General features: G+C 40.8%; 1 protein-coding gene across 1 annotated transcript in view; it reads left to right on the top strand.

The window, feature by feature from the left end:
- The window catches only part of ELL (elongation factor for RNA polymerase II), a 150,989-nt gene that overhangs the window by 79,139 nt on the left and 50,048 nt on the right, over positions 1-21,802 (top strand). The window contains exons 3-4 of the mRNA XM_027853119.1: positions 17,873-17,994; positions 18,580-18,743. Coding sequence (XP_027708920.1) covers positions 17,873-17,994; positions 18,580-18,743 — 286 coding nt within the window. The remainder of the gene's footprint in view (positions 1-17,872; positions 17,995-18,579; positions 18,744-21,802) is intronic.

Raw genomic sequence — 21,802 nt, 5'->3', positions numbered from 1 at the left:
TCCTCCATCCCACCAGCTATCCCTAGCTTCTCCTTCAGCCTTTCCTTGTGTCATCGTTTCCAGATCTCTCACCTTTTCATGGTGCTTTCCTTGCTATGTCCCATTTTGCATGGGCTGGTGGAGAAGCCAGAGACTTGGGTTTGGATTTAGGCTGTGTCATTTAACTAACTGTGACTTCACCTAACCTGACCCCCAGTTTCTTCATCTGTAATTTAGTTAAAATGTTTTAAGTGACTATTGCTTGTTTGCAAGGCATTGCACTAGGCTCTGAAAAATGAAGGTGATGTTAATGTCACCGTCTCCCACATCAGAATTGTGAAGTATTTTATAGATTATCACCTTTGATCCTAGTACCAGCCTTAAAAAGTATTATTTATAAAACGTATGTCAAATTATGCCTCTCTGACTAACTGTGGGCAAATAACTTAACCTCTCTGCGTTTCAGTTTTCTCATTTGTAAAATGAGAATAATCCCTGGGGTACCTGTTTCTTGAGGGTGGTTGTGAAGATGGAGAAGAAGGAAGGGAACAAGCATTTTATATAGTCCCAGGCACTCTGCTGGGCACTTTATAAATGATTTCATTTGATCTTCATAATAACCCTTTGAGGGTAGGTGCTGTTATTATGAGGCAAACGGAAGTGAAGTGTCTTACACAGGGTCACACAGCTGTTAAGTATCTGAGGCCAGATTTGAATCCCGGTCTTCCTGACTCCAGGCCTGTTGCTCTACCCACTGTACCCTCTAGCTTCCCCAAGATTACAAGAGATCGTGTATTTAAAGCACATCTATAAACCTTCAACATTATAGACATGTTTGCTGCTATTATCATTCCCGGTTTATAAATGAGGAAGCAGGCCCAGAAAAGTGAAATGACTCCCCCCAGAATGCCCAGTGAATCAAATGTGTGAGCTGAGACTTTTAGCCCCAAGTACAGGCAGGGCTCTTCATTGGGCCTCCCAATGCTTTAATCACCAGTGACCTCAGTTTATGTAGAATGTTAACAGCAGATCAAGGAGTGGAAAGCTTAGCTAATGACCAGTGATGAATAATTATCTAGACAGTGGTGCCAATAGAAGAAAAACAGAAAGAAAATTGTTCTTATTAGTCTCTGAGAGCAAGGGGAAGACTGAAGGTAGCAGTCATGGCACCCTACCCTGTGCCATTAGTGAAAACTTATTAGCCTAGTGCTGCTCTGGGGGTGAGGAGTTACAGAGGACAAACCTTTAGCTGTGCCTCAATGGCATGGGAACTTGTTGAGCACCTGCATCCAAAGAGATCATCATGTAGACCACAGAGGCCCACCAGGCAGTGGCATGTATTTGTGACATGTACTGACAGGTGAAAGGGTCTTGCCATGTAATAATACTGAAAGACTTTTGGTTGCCTCTATGATTGTGCAAATAGTACTTTAATGCATTTTAACAGTGTCATTTATATCATTGAATAGCCCCTAGAAGGTATTTTAAAATATTGGGATCCTGCTTGAAGAGGAATAAAATAATGTATTTCAAAAAGACTCCTTTGTGTTTTATACTAATATTGAATCAAAAAATTCTGCAGTTAGAGGGGACTTTAACATAGCATTTCAGAGGAAGAAGGGACCTGATATAGCCATGTTAGCCCAACAATTTCACTTTTACAGAAAAAGAAACTGAGGCCCAGTAAGGGTGAAATACCTTGTTTAGGTACACAAAGAAGCAGGGCTTGGACTAGAACTTAGATCTCCTAGTCAGGGCCCTTTCTCATATACTCCCATCCATACTCCCTTTCCCATATATTCCCATGCCATGTGTATGTTTTATTAACTACCTTGTTGTTTTTGTGGAATTCTCTAGCCCTGACTGGAACTGGGAAAGAAGCATAACTCTTCTTGACGTTCTTTCAGATAGCTTCTTCTTCAGTAATAAAAATTTTCTCCATCCCTAAGCTTTGTCAGTCTAGCATTCGTATGAACACCAGTATCAGAATCAGCATCTCAAAGTTGAGAGAGCTTAAGATACCCTCCCCAGTGCTCAGAGCTTTTCTCCAGCATCCTCAGTAGGGGTCATTCAGCCTTTGCTTGAAGACCTTCAACGAACGGGATAGGCAATGAGCTGTCTCAGAATTTGGATTACATAAAATTAAAACTTTTTACACAAACAAAACCAATGTAGCTAAAATTAGAATAAAAGTAAGTAAATGGGAGGAAAATCTTTGTAGCAAGTTTGTCTGATAAAGGTCTTATTTCTGAAATATTTAGGGAGCTAGAGCCATTCTCCAACTGATAAATGGTCAAATGTCAGTTTTCAGAGGAAAAAAAATCCAAGCATCAATAGTAATATGAAAAAAAATTGCTCTTAATCACTAATAATTAGAGAAATGCACATTAATGCAGCTCCAAAGTACCACCTCACATCCATCAGATTGGCAAAGTTGATGAAAAAACGGAAAATGAAAAATGATGGAGGGCCTATAGGAAAATAGGCACAGTTGGTCCAGCCATTCTGGAAAACAATTTGGAGCTATGCTCCAAAAGCTATTAAACTGTGACTACCCTTTGACCCTGCTACTAGGTCATTACCCTCAAAGAGATCAAAGAAAGAGGAAAGGGATACACATACACAAAAATATTTATAGCAGCTTTTTTTGTGGTGGCAAAGAATTGAGAATTGAGAGGCTGCCTATCATTTGGGGAATAGCTGAATAAGTTGTGGCAAATGAAAGCAGTACTATTGCACTGTAAGAAATGATGGAAAGGATGGTTTCAGAGAATCCTGGAAAGACTTGTATGAACTGATGTAGAGTGAGGTCAGTAGAACTAGGAAAACAATTTCTACACTAACAATAATATTGTAAAGACAAACAACTTTGAAAGAGTTAGGAACTGTGATCAGCATAGTGACCCACCTCAGTTCCAAAGGACCAGTGATGAAACTTGCTACCCATCTCCAGATAGAGAGCTGTGTAGATCTACTCAGTGTAGATCAGGGCATTTTTTGGGACATGGCCATTGTAGGTATTTGTTTTGCTTGACTATATACATTTGTAATGGACTTTGTTTTTCTTACTTTCTCAGTAAGGGGAGGGGAAGATGGAAGGGAGAGATTTCAGAACAAAAAAAGAAGGTAAAATTGAATGGTTGGAGGGAAAAAAAAAAAAGAAAATTGACCGTCTCATGAAGCAGCCCATCCTGCTGTTGTGTCTCTAGGGAGTTCTTTATTGACCTGCACTCTGCCTACCTATATTTTCCACCCATTTGTCCAAATTTTCCTTTCTGAGCCACATATAACATGACTTCCCTCTTTTCTATGACAGTTCTTCTGATATTTGAAGGTGGCTATCATTTTTCTCAAGGCATGTTTTTCTAGACTACATATCACCATTTCTTTCAACTTCTTCTTGTGATGTCAATCAATAAATATTTATTAAGCTCCTGCGGTGGGCCAGGCACCGTACTAAGCACTGGGGATACAAAAAGGGGCAAGGAACAGTCCCTGCTCTCAAGGAGCTCACAATCTAATGGGGGAGGCAATATGCAAACAAATATATACAAAACAAGGTATAGACAGGATAAATAGGAAATAAATAACAGAGGGAAGGCACTAGAATCGAGGGGTTGGGAAGGCTTTTAATTGGGACCTAAAGGAAGCTCAGGAAAGTAGTCGGCGGAAATGAGGAGGGAGAGTATTCCAAGCATGAGGAACAGCTAAAGAGAATGTCTAGTACATGATTTAGAATCCCCCTTCTCTATTCTTGTCACCCATGGCAATCCTTTTCCATGTCTCATTGAATTACAGAATTTTAGGACCTGATGTGATCTTAGTGGTAAAGACTAGTCCTATCTTTGTAAGGATGAGCAGTGTGAAACATGGAAAAATTGTGTCGTGACCAGAGTCTCGCTTCTAATACTTTTAGCATTAAAAAACAATTAAATTTAAAAATTTCTATACTCTGTGCTTCAGTAAAGTATCTCTTCATAGCTTAGACATGATTTAGAGTTTGCTCACTGCTGGGTCATTTGAGATCAGAGTAACATAAGATAAGGCATTTAAAGCAATGCTAAGCAAGCCAATTTTTTTTCTTAGCACCATAAGATTATATTGCCTGTGCTTATTGTAGAAAACAGATACTCTTAACCAGTATATGAGCCTCTGAGAGGGAAAGCACAATGCCTGGCACATACAAAACACTTAATAAATGCTTGTTGACATTTTGATTTGAAGATTTATTTTCATACTATAGAATGACAATGGACATCTAAGTGATGTCAGAGAAAATTTTAAGTATTTTAATTTACGAAAATAACATGGTTATCCATTAAATATAATGAACACACTGTATGACCCTGGACAGGTCACAACTTCTGTTTCATTTTCCCCATCTCTCATATGGGGATAATAGCACCTTCCTCACAGGGTTGTTGTTAGGATTAAATGAGATAATATTTGTAAAGCACTTTGTAACCCTGAAAGCATTATATAAAAACTAGCTATCATTACTATTATTAGTAATGATGAGCAACTAGGTGGTACACTGGATAGAGAGCTGGGCCTAGAGTCAAGAAGACCTGAATTCAAACCCAGCCTCAGACATTTAATAGTTATATGATCTTAGGCAAGTCCCTTAACCTCAGTCTGCCTCAGTTTGCACATCTGTAAAATGGGAATAATAATAGCTTCTACCTCAAATTTGTGAGTTAAACTTGAGATATTTATAAAGTGCTTAGTACAGTGCTTGGCACATAGTAGGCACTATTTAAATGCTAACTACTATTATGTTATTTATGTTATTATTGTTATTTTTAAAGGTTCTGAAATGATCTGTGGGTCAAGCATTAGTGAAGGCAGTCTATTTTTCTTCCTCCTAGATCAGGAGTGGGCAGCCTGTGGCCTTGAAGCCACATGTGGCCCTCTAGGTCCTCAACTGCGGCCCTTTGACCGAATCCAAACTTCACAGAATTAATCCCCCCCTTAATAAAAGGATTTGTTCACGGAACGGAGGATGGCCAGAAATGGGAGACAAAGTGTCTTATGTGAGGAATAGCAAGGAAGCCACTGTTATTGGATTGCAGAGCATGTGGAGAAGTATAAGATGTACAGATACAGGAAAGGAGGGGCAGGGGAGGGAAGGATGTTGTGAAGAGTTTTGAATGCCAAATAGAGAATTTTATATTTGATTCTGAAGATAATAGGGAGCCACTGGAGTTGACTGAGTAGGGAATGGCATGGTTACATATGCTCTTTAGGAAAAATCACTGATGGCTTAGTAGAGGATAGTGAAGGATGGACTAGAGTAGGGAGAGACTTGGGGCAGGGAGACCACCTAGCAGGCTACTGCAGTAATTTGGGCTTGAGGAGATGAGGGCTTGTACCAGGGTGATAGCAGTATCAGAGGAGAGAAGGGAGAGGTTTTGAGAAATGTTACAAAGGTAAAATCCACAAGTCTTGGCAACAGATGGGATATGGGGTCTGGGAAAGAGCAAGGAGTTAAGGATGGCACCTAGGTTTCAAGCCTGGGTGACTTGGAAGATGATGGTATTCTTAATATTAATAGGGAAATTTGGAAGGGGGTAGGATGTGGAGGAAAAGATAATGTGTTCAGTCTTGGACATGTTAAGTGTAAGATGTCTATAGGACATCTACTTTGAGATGTCTAATAGGCAGTTAGGGAGCCAAGTCTAAAATAGTCAGCAGAGAGTTAGGGCTGTATAACTCGATCTGAAAATCATCAGCATCCAGATAATAATTCAAACCATGGGAGCTGATGAGATCACCAAGGAAAAATATAGGGAGAAGAAAAGAGGACCCAGGACAGAGTTCTGGGACACTCAGGGTTAGTGGATGTGACCTGAATGAAGATCCAACAAAGGACACTGAGGAATGGTCCAATAGGTAGGATAGAGTATTGTCCTGAAAACTTAGAGAGAAGAGAGCAGGGTGGGGAACCTGTAGCCTTGAGGCCTCATGCAGCCCTCTAGGTCCTCAAGTGGGCCCTTTGACTGAATCCAAACCTCACAGAGCAAATCCCCTTAATAAAAGGACTTGTTCTGTAAAATTTGGACTCAGTCAAAAGACTGCACCCAAGCATCTAGAAGGCCACATGTGGCCTCGAGGCCGCAGGTTCCCCACCTCTGGAAGAGAGAATTCAGGGAGAAGTGGGCGATCCAACAATTTCAGATGAGACAAGAAGAACGAGGATTGAAAAAATGGCCATTAGACCTGGCAGTTAGATTATTGATAACTTTGGAGAGAGCAATTTCAGTTCAGTGATGAGACTGGAAGTCAGACTGTAGAGAATTAAGAAGAATGAGAGGAAAGGAGGTAGAGGCAACTGTTGCAGATGGCATTCTCAGGGGGCGCAGCCGCAAAGGGAGGAGAGATACAGGATGGTACGGGGATGCATGGATCAAGTGAGGGTTTTTTGAGAATGAGGGGGAAAACATGGACATGTTTGTAGGTAGTAGGGAAGTAGCCAGTAGAAAAGGGGAGGTTGAAGATAAGTGAGAAGGTAGGGGTGATGGAGGGTGCGGTCTGCTGGAGAAGAAAGGATGGAATGGGATCACATGTACGTGTAAGAGGGGTTTGCCTTAGTGAGGAGAAGGGCTATTTCTTCAGGTGAGACAGGTAAAGGAGGAGATAGTGGCAGAAAGTGTCTGGGCAATGTGAGATGAGGAGGGAAGAAGAGGGAGCTTTTGGTGAATGGCCTCAATTTTTTTACATTGGAATATGAAGCAAAGTTCATGGCTGAGAGGGTCAGGGGTAGGGGAAGCCATGAAAGGTTTGAGGAGGGGTAGAGAGGTTTGGAAGAACCACTGTGTTGAGTGGGATGAGGTAATTGGGGAGGTGTAAAAGGATGACCTTGCAGCATTGAGGGCTCAGTTCAGGCTATGCAACATAAATTTGTAGTGGACTCTCAACATAATTTTATGATTTCTTGAATCCCTTACCCCTTTATTGCCCATCTTGTCTTGCTAAATCTCACTCTTGGATAACTCCCATCTGCTGCCTTTGATCTAATATATGTACTACTGAATGAACCTGGAGAAAAAGAGGACAGTCTAGAGGTGACTTGGTTTACCAAGGGGTCAAGATGAGGAAGGGATGCTGGTGTACCTAGTACAGGTTTGTTGGCCTGGGAAGGACTTGACGGATAGGTTGAAGGATTGGAGGTCACCAGTTAATGAGGAACAGAGTTTGTGGTTGCAAGGGAAAGGTGGAATAACAGTAGATTGTGATCTCATAAGGGAATTTCAGAGTTCATGACCACAGACATGGTACATTTGTGAGTGATGGCAAGATCAGGGGTGTTACCATTATGGCTGAGGTGGAGGGCAGGTGTAGGCCATAAGTAAATTGAGGAGCTGTGAGGGGAGTATCAGGGTGTATGTGGAAATCTCCTAGTATGAGGGCAGGAGCTGGGCAAAGAGCTTGTGAACTCAATGCCAGGAGACCTCTTCTAGTCCTCATTGTACCATTGACTTGGGGCAAGTCGTTGAACTGTCATTTGGAGCCCAGCTTTCCTGATTATATGGTCAGGAGCAGTGTAAGACTGATAAGACATGACTATGACCTCATTCCTGCTTTCACAATGATTATAGATTATTAGGGGAGAGAAGACATGTACTAATAAGTGTAACACAAGGCAGAATGTGATAATACAGGAAGAGAAATAAAAGTTTTTCCGGAGTTCAAAGGAGAGAGAAATTATTTCAGTCTGTGAGTGATATAGGGGAGAAAGTGACATCTGAGCTGGCTAATTCATGGACAGGAGTAACTCAATTGGAAAATGCAGCAGTTATAGTCAACAAGCATTTATTAAATGTTTTCTATGTGTCAGGCGCCATACATTTATATTTGGGAATACAAATACCAGTAGAAAGAGAGACAACCCCTGTCCTTAAGGAGTTTACGTTCTTGTGAGGAAAGAACACGAGGGTAGTGTGGCTTCAGGGACATGGTAGAGAAAGTCCTAAGTGAGATCCCAGAGAAGACTGGAATGTGGCGGGTCTGGGAGCCTCCTTAAATGGAGGTTCTGGAGGAGCCCTCCACCATTGCATGGCTGTAGTGAGCCTTCCTGCTGTGGAGGCAGAGAGAACAGCATCAGCATAGGAATTAACAAAGGACAAAGGATAGCAGGTAGTGAGATGAGTTTTCCTGGAGGGCTTCTGGCAGAGCATCAGTTAACATGGCTTGGTATGTGTCAAATGACATGAAAATCTTTGTAGTCCTTCAGGGTTTTCTTAAATCCCAGCCCTTTAATCAGCTGTATTGTGGAGAGAGCATCCCTCCTCTGGGACGGGTTATAAAGAAGGACAGCTGAGGTTCTTTCCAGAGCACGTCTCTGATAGTATGTTCTGCCTGGAATTGAGGAAAGGCTGCAAAGGTGGGAAGGGGCCAGATGGTGGAGGGATTTCTGATGCCTAAGAAACAAAGGCTAGTAAAGGTTTCTGAGTCACGTGATTTAATCCAAAAGTAGTGTATTTCAAAAGAAATCTGCATAATATATTTGAGGACTTCATTGTGTAGTTGGTTAGGGAAAAAATTGGAGAGAGGAGAAAAAACTTTACTATCCAGTCAGACAAGCTTTTTGTAGAAGTGCTTGAAGTCAGGCACCTCCTAACCCAGAGTAAAACTCTTGGTTTCATGTCTATTTGCCTGGCAAAAGGGTTTTGAAAGATCAGCTGCAGTTTTAAGATCTTACTCCCCTCAGATGTGAGTTCACTTTGTGGGGTCTAAGTTGACCCACACCAGTTTTGGAATTACTTTGTAGGTGAATCAGCCCTGAGAAGCCAAGGACATCTGGCATTTTGAGCCCCTGATGCCTCACACCTCAAAAAGAGGAGAAAGATTGGGCTGCCCCACCCACTGAAACTTGTTCTTTATAAAACACACAAGTTTTTCAGTTGAGGCTTATCCACCTGTGCTTACTGAAAAGTCCCTAACAGTGTCCAGAGCTCAGTATTTCTGTATGTGTAAAAGATGGCATCATCTGCAAACTACAGGCTTGCTGCCTGTTTTTGTATGGCCCATGAGCTAAGAATGGTTTTTACATTTTACATTTTAAAATGAAATTTGACTGTATTTAAAAAATATTAAAAAATCAGGATTTGATCCTCAGGTCATAGGAGGAAGTAGCACTGGACTCCTGAGTTTGGGGATCTTGGACAAGCCAGGTTTGGATAGCTAGGTGGTGCGGTGGGTAGAGTATTGTTAGATTTGAAGTCAAAAGGGTTGAGTTCAAATATGGCCTCAGATCCTTGCAATCTGTGTGATGCTAGGCAAGTCACTTCATCTGTCTCCACGGTTGTTGTGAGGATCAAAAAGGGTAATCTTTGTAAAGTGCTTTGCAAACTTTAAAGCACTATATAAATGCTGGCAATTATTAAGTCACTTTCTCACTCTGAGCTTCAGTTTCCTCATTTATCAAGTGGTGATAATACCTGCCTCTTCTCCCTCACTGGACACTAGGTGTGAGATAACTGACTTGGGTTCTTGTCCAGACATTATCCCAGTTTAGCTTTGTGACCTTTGAGCCTTCAGTACTTTCATTTGTACAGATAAGGGTAATAACGAATGATTAATGTTTGGATTAATAACTCATTTACATAGCACATTGCAGTTTTATAAAGGTCAAACTGGCAAATCAGGGTCTTGATCCCAAGTCATAATATATGTGAAAGTGCCTTAACGTTAACTGATAATAGCAGCTCACATTACACTTTAATAATAATGATAGTTGTCATTTATGTAACACTTTTTAAGATTTACATGCATCATGGATAGAGCACTGGCCCTGAAGTCAGGAGGACCTGAGTTCATATCTGGCCTCAGACCAAACACTTGACACTTACTAGCTATGTGACCCTGGGCAAGTCACTTAACCCCAATTGCCTTAAAAAAAGGAAGAAGATTTACATGCATCATATCACTTAATATAATAACACTATGAGGTATTATAGCCCCCCCATTTTAGAACGAGGAGACTGAGGCCCAAAGTGGTTAAATGATTGGAGCCTAGTGTCTAATACAGAATTCTAACCTAGACTTCTTCTCATCCCAAGTCCATTGCTTTTTCTAATACCCATGCAGCCTCCTAATAGAAGGTTTGCAAAGTACCATCCTCAGAACAACCCTGGGAGGTAGGTTGTGTTCAACTTTTCCCCCCATTTTACTCATAATTGAGGCTAGACTCCAGAAATGACTGCCCAAGGCTGTGCAGGAGAACTTGTAAATGAGAGAGCAGGGGCTTGGACCTGAGGGGGCCTGTTCAGCGCCCCTTCCACTGCGCTGAATTAAGGGGTCCAGAAGCCAGTGTCTTTGAAGTGAAGGAAAACAAAAGTCAAAACAATTTCTAAGTCAGTGTGTGGTAAGTAGAACTAATTAAGAGAGAAGTAGATGCCTCTCACTGCTGATTCTTTTTAGTCAGGAGCTTAAAATCTAAACAGGAGCTTTCAGCAGTAAGGCCTTTCTTTCATTGATGTGTAATCATCATATGAGCTGAAGAAAAAGAGATCAAAGAAGGGACATTTCATATAACAGTGTAATTTAACAAGTGACATATTGAAATATGTGATTCTAAACTGCACGGAGATATCCTGGGAGGCAGAAGTGGCATTTGTATGAGCAGAACCAAGGTCACCTCTCTGTCACCTTCTTATGTCAGTTTAGTTAATTACTCTGTCAGTGAAGGCCAAAGGCGTGACTCTGAAGAGCCAGGAGCTGGGCTTAACTGGCATATACAGAAAGAGCTTCTTGTCTTTTTAAATTATGTTCTATTATGGGGTGGGACAGACTGTGTGACAGTCTGCTTTTGAGTGTTGCATTCATGAGTCAAGATAACTGTTGCTCCCAGAATTAACTGGCTTGAAAAACTTTTTGGCTTCAAAAAAGCAGATCACAGTGATTATAAGGGGAAACATTGAAGAGAGACATTCTGTCACTCAGCCTGCTTCAGCTCCAAGCAATCCCGTTCAAGACTGTTTGTGACCCTTAAAGTTAACCTGCTTCCCATGTTATGCTGTAATCCCTTCCCCGAATATGCCCTGAAGCTCCTCTGAATTAATTTGTCACTTCAAAGACTGTGCTTTTTGCTGCAGACATCATTCTGTAAATCACCAGGGAAAACCATAAGCCCTAAATTTGGGACTGATTTCAAAGAGAAAAAGTTTAAAGAAGTATTGTGCAGGAATTGCATGACTTTAAACTTAAGCTGAGGCCACCACTTTTCTTCCCCCCATATGTGTATCAGATCAGAGGGGAAGGAACTGGCTTTCCTTTGAATTCTTTGAAAGCAAGAGATAGCCCAGCCCCTTCAGGCTGTCATTATGTTAAACTATGAGGTTGACTCTATCTGCAGTTGTTCAGAATACAGCAAAATCTTGAATATGCACATAAATCAACTAGTTACTGCTTAACATCTTGTATGGGAAAAAATGTGTGTGTGTGTGTGTGTGTGTGTTTCTTTGAGAATATAACCTGTTTTTTGCTCTAGTTGGAAGAGACCTCAGAGGATAGGCCAGCCTCCATCCAGAATCTAAGTTTCTCCAAAAAGGAATTAATTGCCTATCTCCGAGAATAGATTTCCCTGCTTACTCCGCATTTTCAGACAACTCTAATTGTTAGGGAAATTTTCTTTATATTAAACCAGGTTTCTTTAGTTCTGCCTTGTGGAGCCAAGCAAAAGAAATCTAATCCCTTTTCTACATGACTGCCACTCAGGTATTTGAAGGCATTGCTTGAATCCCCCTTACGTTTCCTCTTTTCTAAGGTAAATAACATTTAACACCAGTGTTTTAGATAGACCTGATTTCAGATTCCCCTCAGCATCCTGGTCATCCTCTTGTGGCTGTGTTCCAGTTTGTCAGTCTCCTTCCTAAAGGAGACACCCAGCACAGTTCTGTGGATCGATCGGAGTCCAGCCTGGGCAGAGGATAGACAGTTCCTTTCCTCATTCCAAAGACCGCACCACTGGGAAAAAGAACTGTTAAGATCCAAGTGTTTTTTTTAAACTCTTAAGATTCTCTAAATTATAATCGCAGACATTATATAGAATTTTAAGGTTTCCCAGACTAAAAAAAAATTAGCCTTATATTTATTTGGCATATTTTTTTGTATCTGCTCGTGTGTACTTGCTTCCCCTAGCCTATAAGTTCCTTGAGGGCTAGGTTGTCTGGTTTTTGTCTTTATGCCCATAGTTCCTAGCATGGTGTGTGGAACGTAGTTAACACTTAGTAATTACAATGTTGGTTGATTTGATTCTCACAAAATCTCTGAGATAAGGGTCCCAGGAGCTCTTCCTGGGCCCTTCCTGGGCCAAGTGATGTGCCTGGTTGTCAGGGCAGATACTCCCCTGCATCTCTCCCAGCACTGATGGGATGCTGATACTGATGCTTAGAAGAGTAGAAGTAATGGAAACGCACCCCTAGGGCAGGGCTGCTCAAACTTTGTAGTACTTGCTGTGAGGAATTGACTCCTGCCTGGAGGAGTCTATGATGCTTTCTGAGAGCTGGGGGACCAATACATATGCTGTTTGCCTTCAATACACACAGCTAGTTTTGTTGAGTTCTTTCTTTTGGAAAGTTATTAAATGTCACTTTAAGGTTTGCAAAGTGCCTTACGTATGTTAATTTATTTGATCCCCACACTTGGACTCTTAGTCCTGTTGTCTGTCCACTTCTGCCATGTTGGGCTGCTTGGGATACCAAGAACACAGGATCTGGAGTCAGGAAGACCTGAATTCAAATCCAGCCTCAAACACTTAACTGACTGTGTAACCCTGAGCAAGTAATTTAACCTCTGTTTGCTTTGATTTCTTCAACTGTAAAATGAGGATAATAATAGCACCTACCTCACAGGGTTGTTGTGAGACTCAAATGAGATAATAATTGTAAAGTAGTTAGCATACTGTAGCACATAGTAGGTGCTATGTAATTGCTTATTTGCTACCCTTTTTTTCCACCTTCGAGGTTCAAGATCTAACATGTTTTGAGGTGTGTGTGTATGTGTGTGTATGTATGTACAGCATGTTTTGTGTACTTTGTTAATCTTTTACTTACCACATTATATATTTGGGCAGGGAAAATCTTTAAACAAAATTATGGTTTATGTTTTCTTTAATCTTCAATAACATAACATCCAACATTATACAGTCCTTTGAGAATCCTTGTCTCTAGGTATTTTTGTCTTGAATTACCTTTCATCCAAGTCTACCCCATTTTTGTACTCGTGTAGTTAATTTTTTAAATTCACTTTACAATCGTCCCTATTATATTTTGTTTTGTTAGATCTGCTTCAAACTCCTGGTGTGCCAGGCTTCCTTTGGGCCCAGGTTCTGTGCTGGAGATTGGCCTTTCTCACCTCATATCATCCACCAATTTGAAAACATGCCATCATTGCCTTTGTCCCTGACACAGTTAAGATCAGGACTGAGAAGGAAAAACCTGAAACTGCCTGCTGCCAAGTACTTACTGCCTGTGGAGTTAGCCTGCAGTGGTGCATATTTTGAATGCTAGAAATTTGAAATTCAAAATAGCACTTAGGTGCAAAGAGGCAGTAAAATGTTACCCAGAGGACATCGAGGCAGAAGTAGAGAAAGCAAGATTCCTCTGTAGCTTTGTTTATGTGACCTTTATTGATTGACTATCATGTCTCAGGATTTCTCCTCTTTAAAATGAGGTGTTAGGATCACTAAAGGCCCCTTCGAGAGCTGGTGTTTTTTCATCTCAGTTTTATTTTTCATGGCAATTAGAGTTCAAAAAATCACTAATCGTAAATAGAGCAAGGATTTGAGAACAGAGGTAGCTCTGAGCCTGGAGTCAGGAAGACCTGAATTCAAATTTGGCCTCAGCTGGGTGGCCCTGAGCAAGTCATTTCACCGCTGTCTGCCTCCATTTTCCAAACTGTAGAACAACAATAACTATAATAACTAATAATAATAGCTAACATTTGTATAGTGTTTGCTATGTGCCAGACACTGTACTAAGTGCTTTACAAATATTATCTCATTTGATCCTCACAGCAACCCTGGGAGGGAGGTACTGTTATTTCCTCCACTTTACAGATGAGAAGCTATGTGACTTGCCCAGGGTCACATAGCTAGTAAGGGTCTGAAGCTGAATTTGAACTCAGGTGTTCCTGGCTCCAGGCCCACTGCTCTGTCCTCTGTGCCACTTAGCTGCCCCCAGGAATGGGGTCCTTAATAGCACCTACCTCCCCCCAAGGTTATTGTGAGGTTCGATGGAGATAATATTTGTAAAGCAATTAATATAACGCCTGTCAATATAGCAGGTGCTGAATAAATGCTTGTTCTCTTCCATTTGTTCTCAACTGAAAAGCTGGCTGAGTTTCTTGCAGTCTGGAATATTTAAAACAGAGTGCTGCGTTCTAGAGTATTTTGAATTAGTCTTCAAATGCTGCTGAGAGAGAGTCAGTCCTTTGCTTGCGTTATTCAATCAAATCTCACTTGTTTATGGTTTCCTGCTGGTTCTCATTTTATGTGTGTGTGTGTGTGTGTATGCACACATATATATTTTTTGGGGAGTGCAATTGAGGTTAAGTGACTTGCCCACGGTCATACAGCTAGTAAGTGTCAAGTGTTTGGTCTGAGGCCATATTTGAACTCAGGTCCTCCTGACTTCAGGGCTGGTGGTCTATCCACTGTGCCACCTAGCTGCCCTGCATTTTTAATATTTTTAAAAAATTCTGTTAATATGAAGTTTGGCTACTAGTCTTCTAGAAAGTGCTTTACGCATGTAGGTAACAGGCCCTGAATCTCAACTATTTTTTATGTGTATATAAGATATCAAGGGAAGTTAGAAACTAGATCTAGAACAGAAGCTTCCTAAAATTGAACCCTTCTCTCAAAATAGGTCATATTCAGAGGCTCCGAGAACTTTACCTCTCAGAGCTCCTTGGAGAGATCCTATCTTTTAATGGAACATAACCCAAGCTTCTTTATACTCTTCAGCTCTCCCTCAGAAAGAAACACACTGTGCTATTTCAGCTTGCTTCTCTCTCTCTCTCTCTCTCTCTCTCTCTCAGCTGTAATCTTGTGCTTTCCAGCTGAGGGAACAAAGCACTGTTAGGGATTTACCCTTAATTTTTGTTAGCCTCTTTAAATAATGCAAAATAAAGATACCATCTGTCTTTGCCTTCATATACCTTTGGTTAAGGAACACTAAAGGTATATAGTTAATCCTTTGGTTAAAAGGATTTACTTCAACCCTTACATTAAACATATCTACCCCTTCCCAATACAGTGTACTAGAGCTCAGAGGGACAGTTAGGTAATTTACTTGAATGCCTCCATTATACTGAAAATGAACTGAAATGGGCCCTTTGGAGAGGTAAGATGTAGTAGCCAGCATTACGCAGCATAGTCCCTAGTTACAGCAACAATCTCCTGTATACACTGTCTCCAACAAGTCATCTTCTTTCCTCTCCGCGAGGAGTGTTTGGGCAGCTCTGATCATTAGGAAGTCCCTACTTGCTTTTGAGCTGAATTTTGTGCCGTTGCAACTTCCACCCACAGCTTGGAGTTCTGTTTTCTGATCCATTTCACCTGTGATAGCTCCCTCCTTGAGTGTTTAAAGACAACAATAATGTGACCTCTAAGACTTCTCCAGTCTAAATGTAGTGATAGAATTCTGTAGCTGAATTCATACTATTCATCAGCCATATTGCTGTGGTAAAGACTTAGAATCTTAGGATTTCAAATCAGAAGTCATAGTACAAATCCTGGCTCCAGCTTTTTCTTAGCTGTGTGGCTGTGAACAGCCTCCATTTCTTCTTTTGTCAAATGGGAATGAAGCTACTTATATGACCTTTCCCACTTGGGGTGGTTGTGAGGAAAGTATTTTAAAAGTTGCATATCACTATAGAAATGGGAATTTGTTTAATTGGTATAAAAAAGACATGGTGTTTTATTTGCAGGTGGTAAAAAGAAAGAGGATCAAAGAGAGTGTTTGAAAAAGTTAATATGAGTGATTTCAGGTTTAATCAGAAGTTGCTTTTGATTTTTTTCCCCAATTTTATGATTTCTTAGAATTTGCTTCCAGTTAATGTATTTAAGGTAATTATGAGTAAAAGTCAAACTGGAAACACACCATGATTTTCTGATGCTTTTCATGAACCTCTGATTGGCAATGATTTTCAGAAACTTGAAACTCAGTCATCTGTGTAGTGTGTTTCGAATGACTTGTAATTGAGAACAAAAGTCACATCTGTAAATGGGTTATTTTAAGTCTACTCTGGGTGGTTACATGTGTTCATGAGTAGTATATCAACAGCAGAAGCTCTAGTGAAATACTTAGTACATAAATGAGGTAGGTAGTGAATCTTAGCTTTTGGAGGAAAAAAATAGATTTAGGCTGTCTCAGAGCTAGAATATAGAATACAGAGTGTCAAAATGGGAACTTCTTCCCCTGTTTACAAAGATAAAGTGTCTTGTCCGTTACTTATGGGAAGCGAGTGATAGAACTGAGTCTAGAACCCAAGTATCTTATGTCGTCATAGGACAGTGTTCTTTGTTTTATATCCTGTTGCCTCCTAGCTCAAGTATGTTTTTTGGTAACAGAACAGTTAATTATTTGGTTTCAAGTCCACTTGACATCCAGTAAATACTCTTTAGGTCAGTGTGTCATTAAAATGTAGGATTAAATTTATATGCACTCCTTTGGCTAGCTTTCTTTAAAAACAAACAAAATAAAACCAAAAAACCCCATCACCATTAAGATCCCAAATTAAAGCAGTATGTTTAACCTCTTGCTTTTAGGTAAGACAGGAAGAAGAAATTTTAGTGACCCTTTTCCCCTTAAATGCAAGTGATTTTCTTAATTTGACCTTCTAAGAGACCTAGGGGTATAATGACAATTTTACAATGGAAAGCCAGTAGCTAAAGAGAAGAGCAAACTCTCTTTTTCTATCCCAGCCATCTTCCGTATAGTCTGGAATGTGCTAGACGTAATTACTTGTCAACAACATCACATATGGCCTTTCCATATCCAAGTCATCTTGCCCCTGAAACTGTCATCATTCATTAACCAAGCATTTATTAAAGGCCTACTCTCTGCTAGGTTCTGAGCGAGATGTGAAAAGTAAGAATGAGAGGAATATAAGTATCTAAAAGGGGTGAGGAGAAGGAGGAACTTTGGGTGCTCTGGCATTTCAAAGGAAAGAGGAGTCCCTTTTGGCTGGGAAAAGAGAACAGGAAAAGATTCATGGAAGAGACAGCATATGAGAAGGACCTCAGAAAGTTTAGGTAGAATGTTAACAGATAAGGGATTCCAAACAAGGGTACAGGTGGGAGGACAGCCTCAGTAAAGAACACTAAAGTGGAGATCCAGGGGCCAACTTGGGAACTCACATAGGATTTCTCTTATGATCTTGATAAAGCTTGATAGTTATTTGTGCAGGTATTATGACAAAAAGAGAAATTTAAAGATTGATAAAAAATGAAATTACTCTCCTGTAGATGGAGTAATTTATTGATTCATAAGGTTAGGCAATTACTTTTCATAGTGCATAAAGTGCTGGATTTAGAGTTAGGAAGAGTCAAATTTGAATTCTGAGTCTGACACTTAACTATCTGTGTGACGTTGGACAAGTCACCAAATGTCTCTGAGCTTCAGTTTCCTCATGTGTAAAATGGTTGTGGTTAGTAGCACCCACATCCCAGGGTCGTTGTGAGGATCAAATGAGACAATATGTGTAAAACAGTTTGCAAACCTTACGGTGCTATATTATAAATGCTAGTTCTTCTTATCATTATTAAGGTTGGTCTTGGCTTATGATGATAATGATGATTTAACCAGTGGTTTTTTGGTTAACCTAAGTAAAGGTCACACAGTGCCACTTTCCAAGTGACTGACACTTTTCCCCTTCCCTTTCCAAACAGCACATCACAATTCCCCGGCCTGGTTATCCAACAGAAGTACGAACTTTCACATTTTATCTTTCAAATATTGGCAGGGATAGCCCCCAAGGGAGCTTTGATTGCATCCAGCAATATGTGTCCAGGTGAGTGATATTATGGAATAATTAGCATTAATGCAAATATGCATTGACAGAGTGTTATCTGTCCTTTTAAAAGTTGTGTCTCTGCCTACAGTTAAATTAAATTTTGTTTTTAAAACATGTACCCCAGGGTCATAGAATCATAGAGCTGAAAGCAACTTTGAAACTCATAATATGGAATATCAGAGTTGGAAAGACCTTAGAGACCATCTAGTCCTCTCATTTTTACAGATGAAAAAATTGGGGCCCAGAGAGGGGAGATAAGTTCATTTGCCCGAAGCCAGTGGGTCAGTAGCATTGCTGGCACTAGAACCCAGGTTTCCTAGAGCTATCTAGTCGGGTGTATGTAGTCAGGAATGTTTTCCAGTATGGTAGGCTGAGGTAACATGCTGGAGAATGGCCTTAATAGGCACTTTGGTGGTTGAATTACTGTTCTTCTATTTGAAATGAATTTGTAGAAGGGAGGCATTTGAGGGCAAGTGTCACCTTCCAGAAAATGATCAAGTCTTGGAGTTTTCTTCACAGGTTTCCTGGCTTTCAGTTATTTGCTAATAAAGTAGAGCACTCAGTTTCTTATTTGTATTTCAGCAATGGAAATGTCCATCTGGACTGCCTGGGCAGTATACAGGACAAGATTACTGTGTGTGCCACTGATGATTCTTACCAAAAAGCCCGGCAAAGCATGGCCCAAGCTGAGGAGGAGACCCGCAGCCGCAGTGCCATTGTCATTAAACCAGGAGTTCGTTATATCGGTAAGGAACATGGGCTACATTGCTGATTCATCAGATGTTAAATGTCTCCAAAATAAAGTTAAACTCCATCACCTAGCATCCCACACCACTTTTCATCACCTAGCATCCCACACCACTTTTCCCACCTCACCAGATAGTGAATGTTTTTGCCAAACTGCATTACTTTCTGGGTCCAGAACTTATTCCATACTTGCCCACCTCAGCAGGCAAGCTTTCACCCAGAATGCTCTCCTCCCCTCCATTTCAGCATGTTGAAATCCTTCCCTTCTTCCAAGATCCAGGTCACATGCCACTTCCTGGAAGCCTTTCCCTAATCACCCTTTTTGAAAGAGACCTTTCCCTCTTGGTTTCATGATGCACCATATGCATTTTATGCTATTGATAATAATCTTAGTAGAATATATTTCTGTAGTCCTGTAAAGTTTACAAAGTCTTTCCTTATAACAAGAGAGGTAGGTGATAGGTAGTGAGATAGGTAGTAGTATTATCCCAATTTTATTTAGAAGGAAACCAAGATTTATATAATTAACATTTTTCAATTTGTATTTTTCATTTGTTCACCTTGATGCAAGTCTTTGAATGGCAGGTGACCCTGATTCTGAAAGATTATGTCAGCAAACACAAGCTCTGGCAGCTCCTTCCAGTCTGGGATAGCTAGTGAGTAGATTTCTGTAGCAATCATAACACAAGGAGAAAGCAGTAGAGACAGAGGGTCATTACCAAAGATGACTTGGAGAGGCCATATGTGATGCTGTTGACAATGGATTGATAGTCCAATGAGTCAGCAGTGGATTTTTTTGGATACAACGAACAAAGAAGAGGAATTATGATTTATGTTAGTGGGGAACTACCCACACTGATGAAATTACAGCTTCTGGTAGTACACATTCTATTGTATAGTTAAACAAAGGCAAATTATGTACAACCCTTATTTTTAAGGACTTAACTTTCTAGTAGCTGAAATAAAACATTTACAGAGCTTAATATAGATTAAACTGTGCTTAATTTATAAGAATAATAAAAGGCTATGAGATCAGGTGATAAAGAGAATTATCAGCTAGGAATGTCAGGGAAGAATCATGGGGGAAAAGTAGGCTTCAAATGTTTCAATAGAAAGTCTTAGAACAGGGAATTCCAGGTACAAGGGTAGAGTGTCCAGAAAGGGTGAGTCGCATTTTGCTTAAAGTCATGCACTTTAACTTTAACAGGGGAGTGGTATGACAAAAGCTAGCAAGGCAGGATAGAGTCAAATCAGAGAGAGTCTCGAATACTAGGCTCCAACATGGTCAGTGCTAGAGCACCATTGAAGTGTTTTGAGAGGAGACACTGTGGTCAGAGCTGCACTGTGTAGTGCTTGTGGTAGAAAATTAATTTGGTGGCAGTGAAGGATGGATTGGAGGGAAGAGAAATGGAGGCAAAGGTGGGTTAGGAAGCTATTATAGTTGTCCAGACAAAGGTGTATACTGCAGGTGTTCATGGGAATAGAGAGTAGAGGAGGGAAGGAATACTAGAGGTGGTGTGCTAGTAATTACTTCTTAGAAGTAATTTTTTGAACATTTTTTCCCGAACATCCTTCTTTCCAACATTTGAATATACACTATTGTGCTAAGCTATGGGGGGTGACAAATACCTTACAAAGAGGTGCCTTCCTTAAGGAGCTAGCTGTCTTCTGGGGAGATGGCACATGTACAGAGCTGAAGATCTTTGCCCAAATACATGGTGCAGCAGATTCTGTAGGAATCCAAAAGAGGAAGACGCTCATTTGACAACCTAGTTAGGGAGGCTTTGTAGAGTTCATGAATTTAGCTTGGTTGTAGAGGGAGGGACAGATAGGACCTGCAGGGTTAGGCCTGGACTAGCCTGGCAGAGAAGGTGAGTGTAAGGTTATTGACATGACCACTGAATGTGGAGTCAGAGAGCCCAAGTGAAGAGAAGCTTAGCTTCATCACTTCTGCTCTCTGTATGGCCTTGAGCTCTCTGGGCCTTGGTTAGTTCATCTGTAAAATGGCAGGGTTTGACAAGAAGGCCTTTAGGGTTCTTTCCAGTACTCAGCTGAGGAAGTTGTGCTCCCAGTGCCCTCTGAGAAGATGCTTGTGTTGCTTCTCTGCCACAGCTCTGTGGTGGCTACCTGCACTTGCCCTACTGCATCAGCCCAACTTGCTCATCCCCTGCTCTGGTTCTGCTGGGTCCCATAACTCTTCCAGGTTTCTTAAGGTACTTCATGAAATATTGAAAATGACATTTTCACTTATTTGAATTATTGGGAGGGGGGGAATGTAGCATATAGAGGTGTAGAGGCAAACTATATAGCCGGAGGAGCTGAAGTCCTAATGTTAACTAATTAAAAACTTTGTTGCCTTGGACAAATCACCTCTCTCACAGTTCTCAACTTCATCTATAGCAGTCAGTCAGCAAGCATTTATTAAGTGTCTACTTGAGGCATACACATGAGACAACAAACAGATACATATGTGTGTACACACGTGCATGCACATACATATACTCATGGCCACAGAATAAGTATAAAGAGCATAAATCTGAAGAATTTCAGATTTGAGATGAAAGGTAGCTTGAGAGGTAGCAGTTAAGGGGATCAGGAAAAGCTTCATGTAGCAGTTGGTACTTGGGCCTCATGTATAAGGAAGAGAGGAATTCTGTAGGGTGGAGATAAGGAGTACATTCCAGGCATGGGGAATGGCTAATGCCAAATCATAGAGACAGGAAATAGAGTGTGGTACCATAAGAGAATGACATGGTCAGATTCATCCTTCACAAAAATCCCTTTGACATTAGTGTGTAGGGGGGAGCAGAGATAAGATGGCAGAGTAAAAGCAGTGACTTGCTTGAGCTCTCCCCCAAACCCCTCCAAATACCTATAAAAATGGCTCTAAACAAATTCTAGAGCAGCAGAACCCACAAAAAGATAGAGTGAAACAAATTTCCAGCCCAAATTTCCCCAAATTTTCCACCTGTATGGTTGATTGGAAAGGTGTATCACTCTAGGCTGGGAGAGTAATGCAGTTCGGCATGGGCACAAAGGCAAAGACCAGGCCTCAGTG

The sequence above is a fragment of the Vombatus ursinus genome, unplaced genomic scaffold (assembly GCF_900497805.2).
Source record: "Vombatus ursinus unplaced genomic scaffold, bare-nosed wombat genome assembly UNPS02009918.1, whole genome shotgun sequence".
NCBI classification, from domain to species: domain Eukaryota; kingdom Metazoa; phylum Chordata; class Mammalia; order Diprotodontia; family Vombatidae; genus Vombatus; species Vombatus ursinus.
Note: the sequence above shows the minus strand (reverse complement) of the source record. Positions and strands in the feature narration are given on the sequence as shown.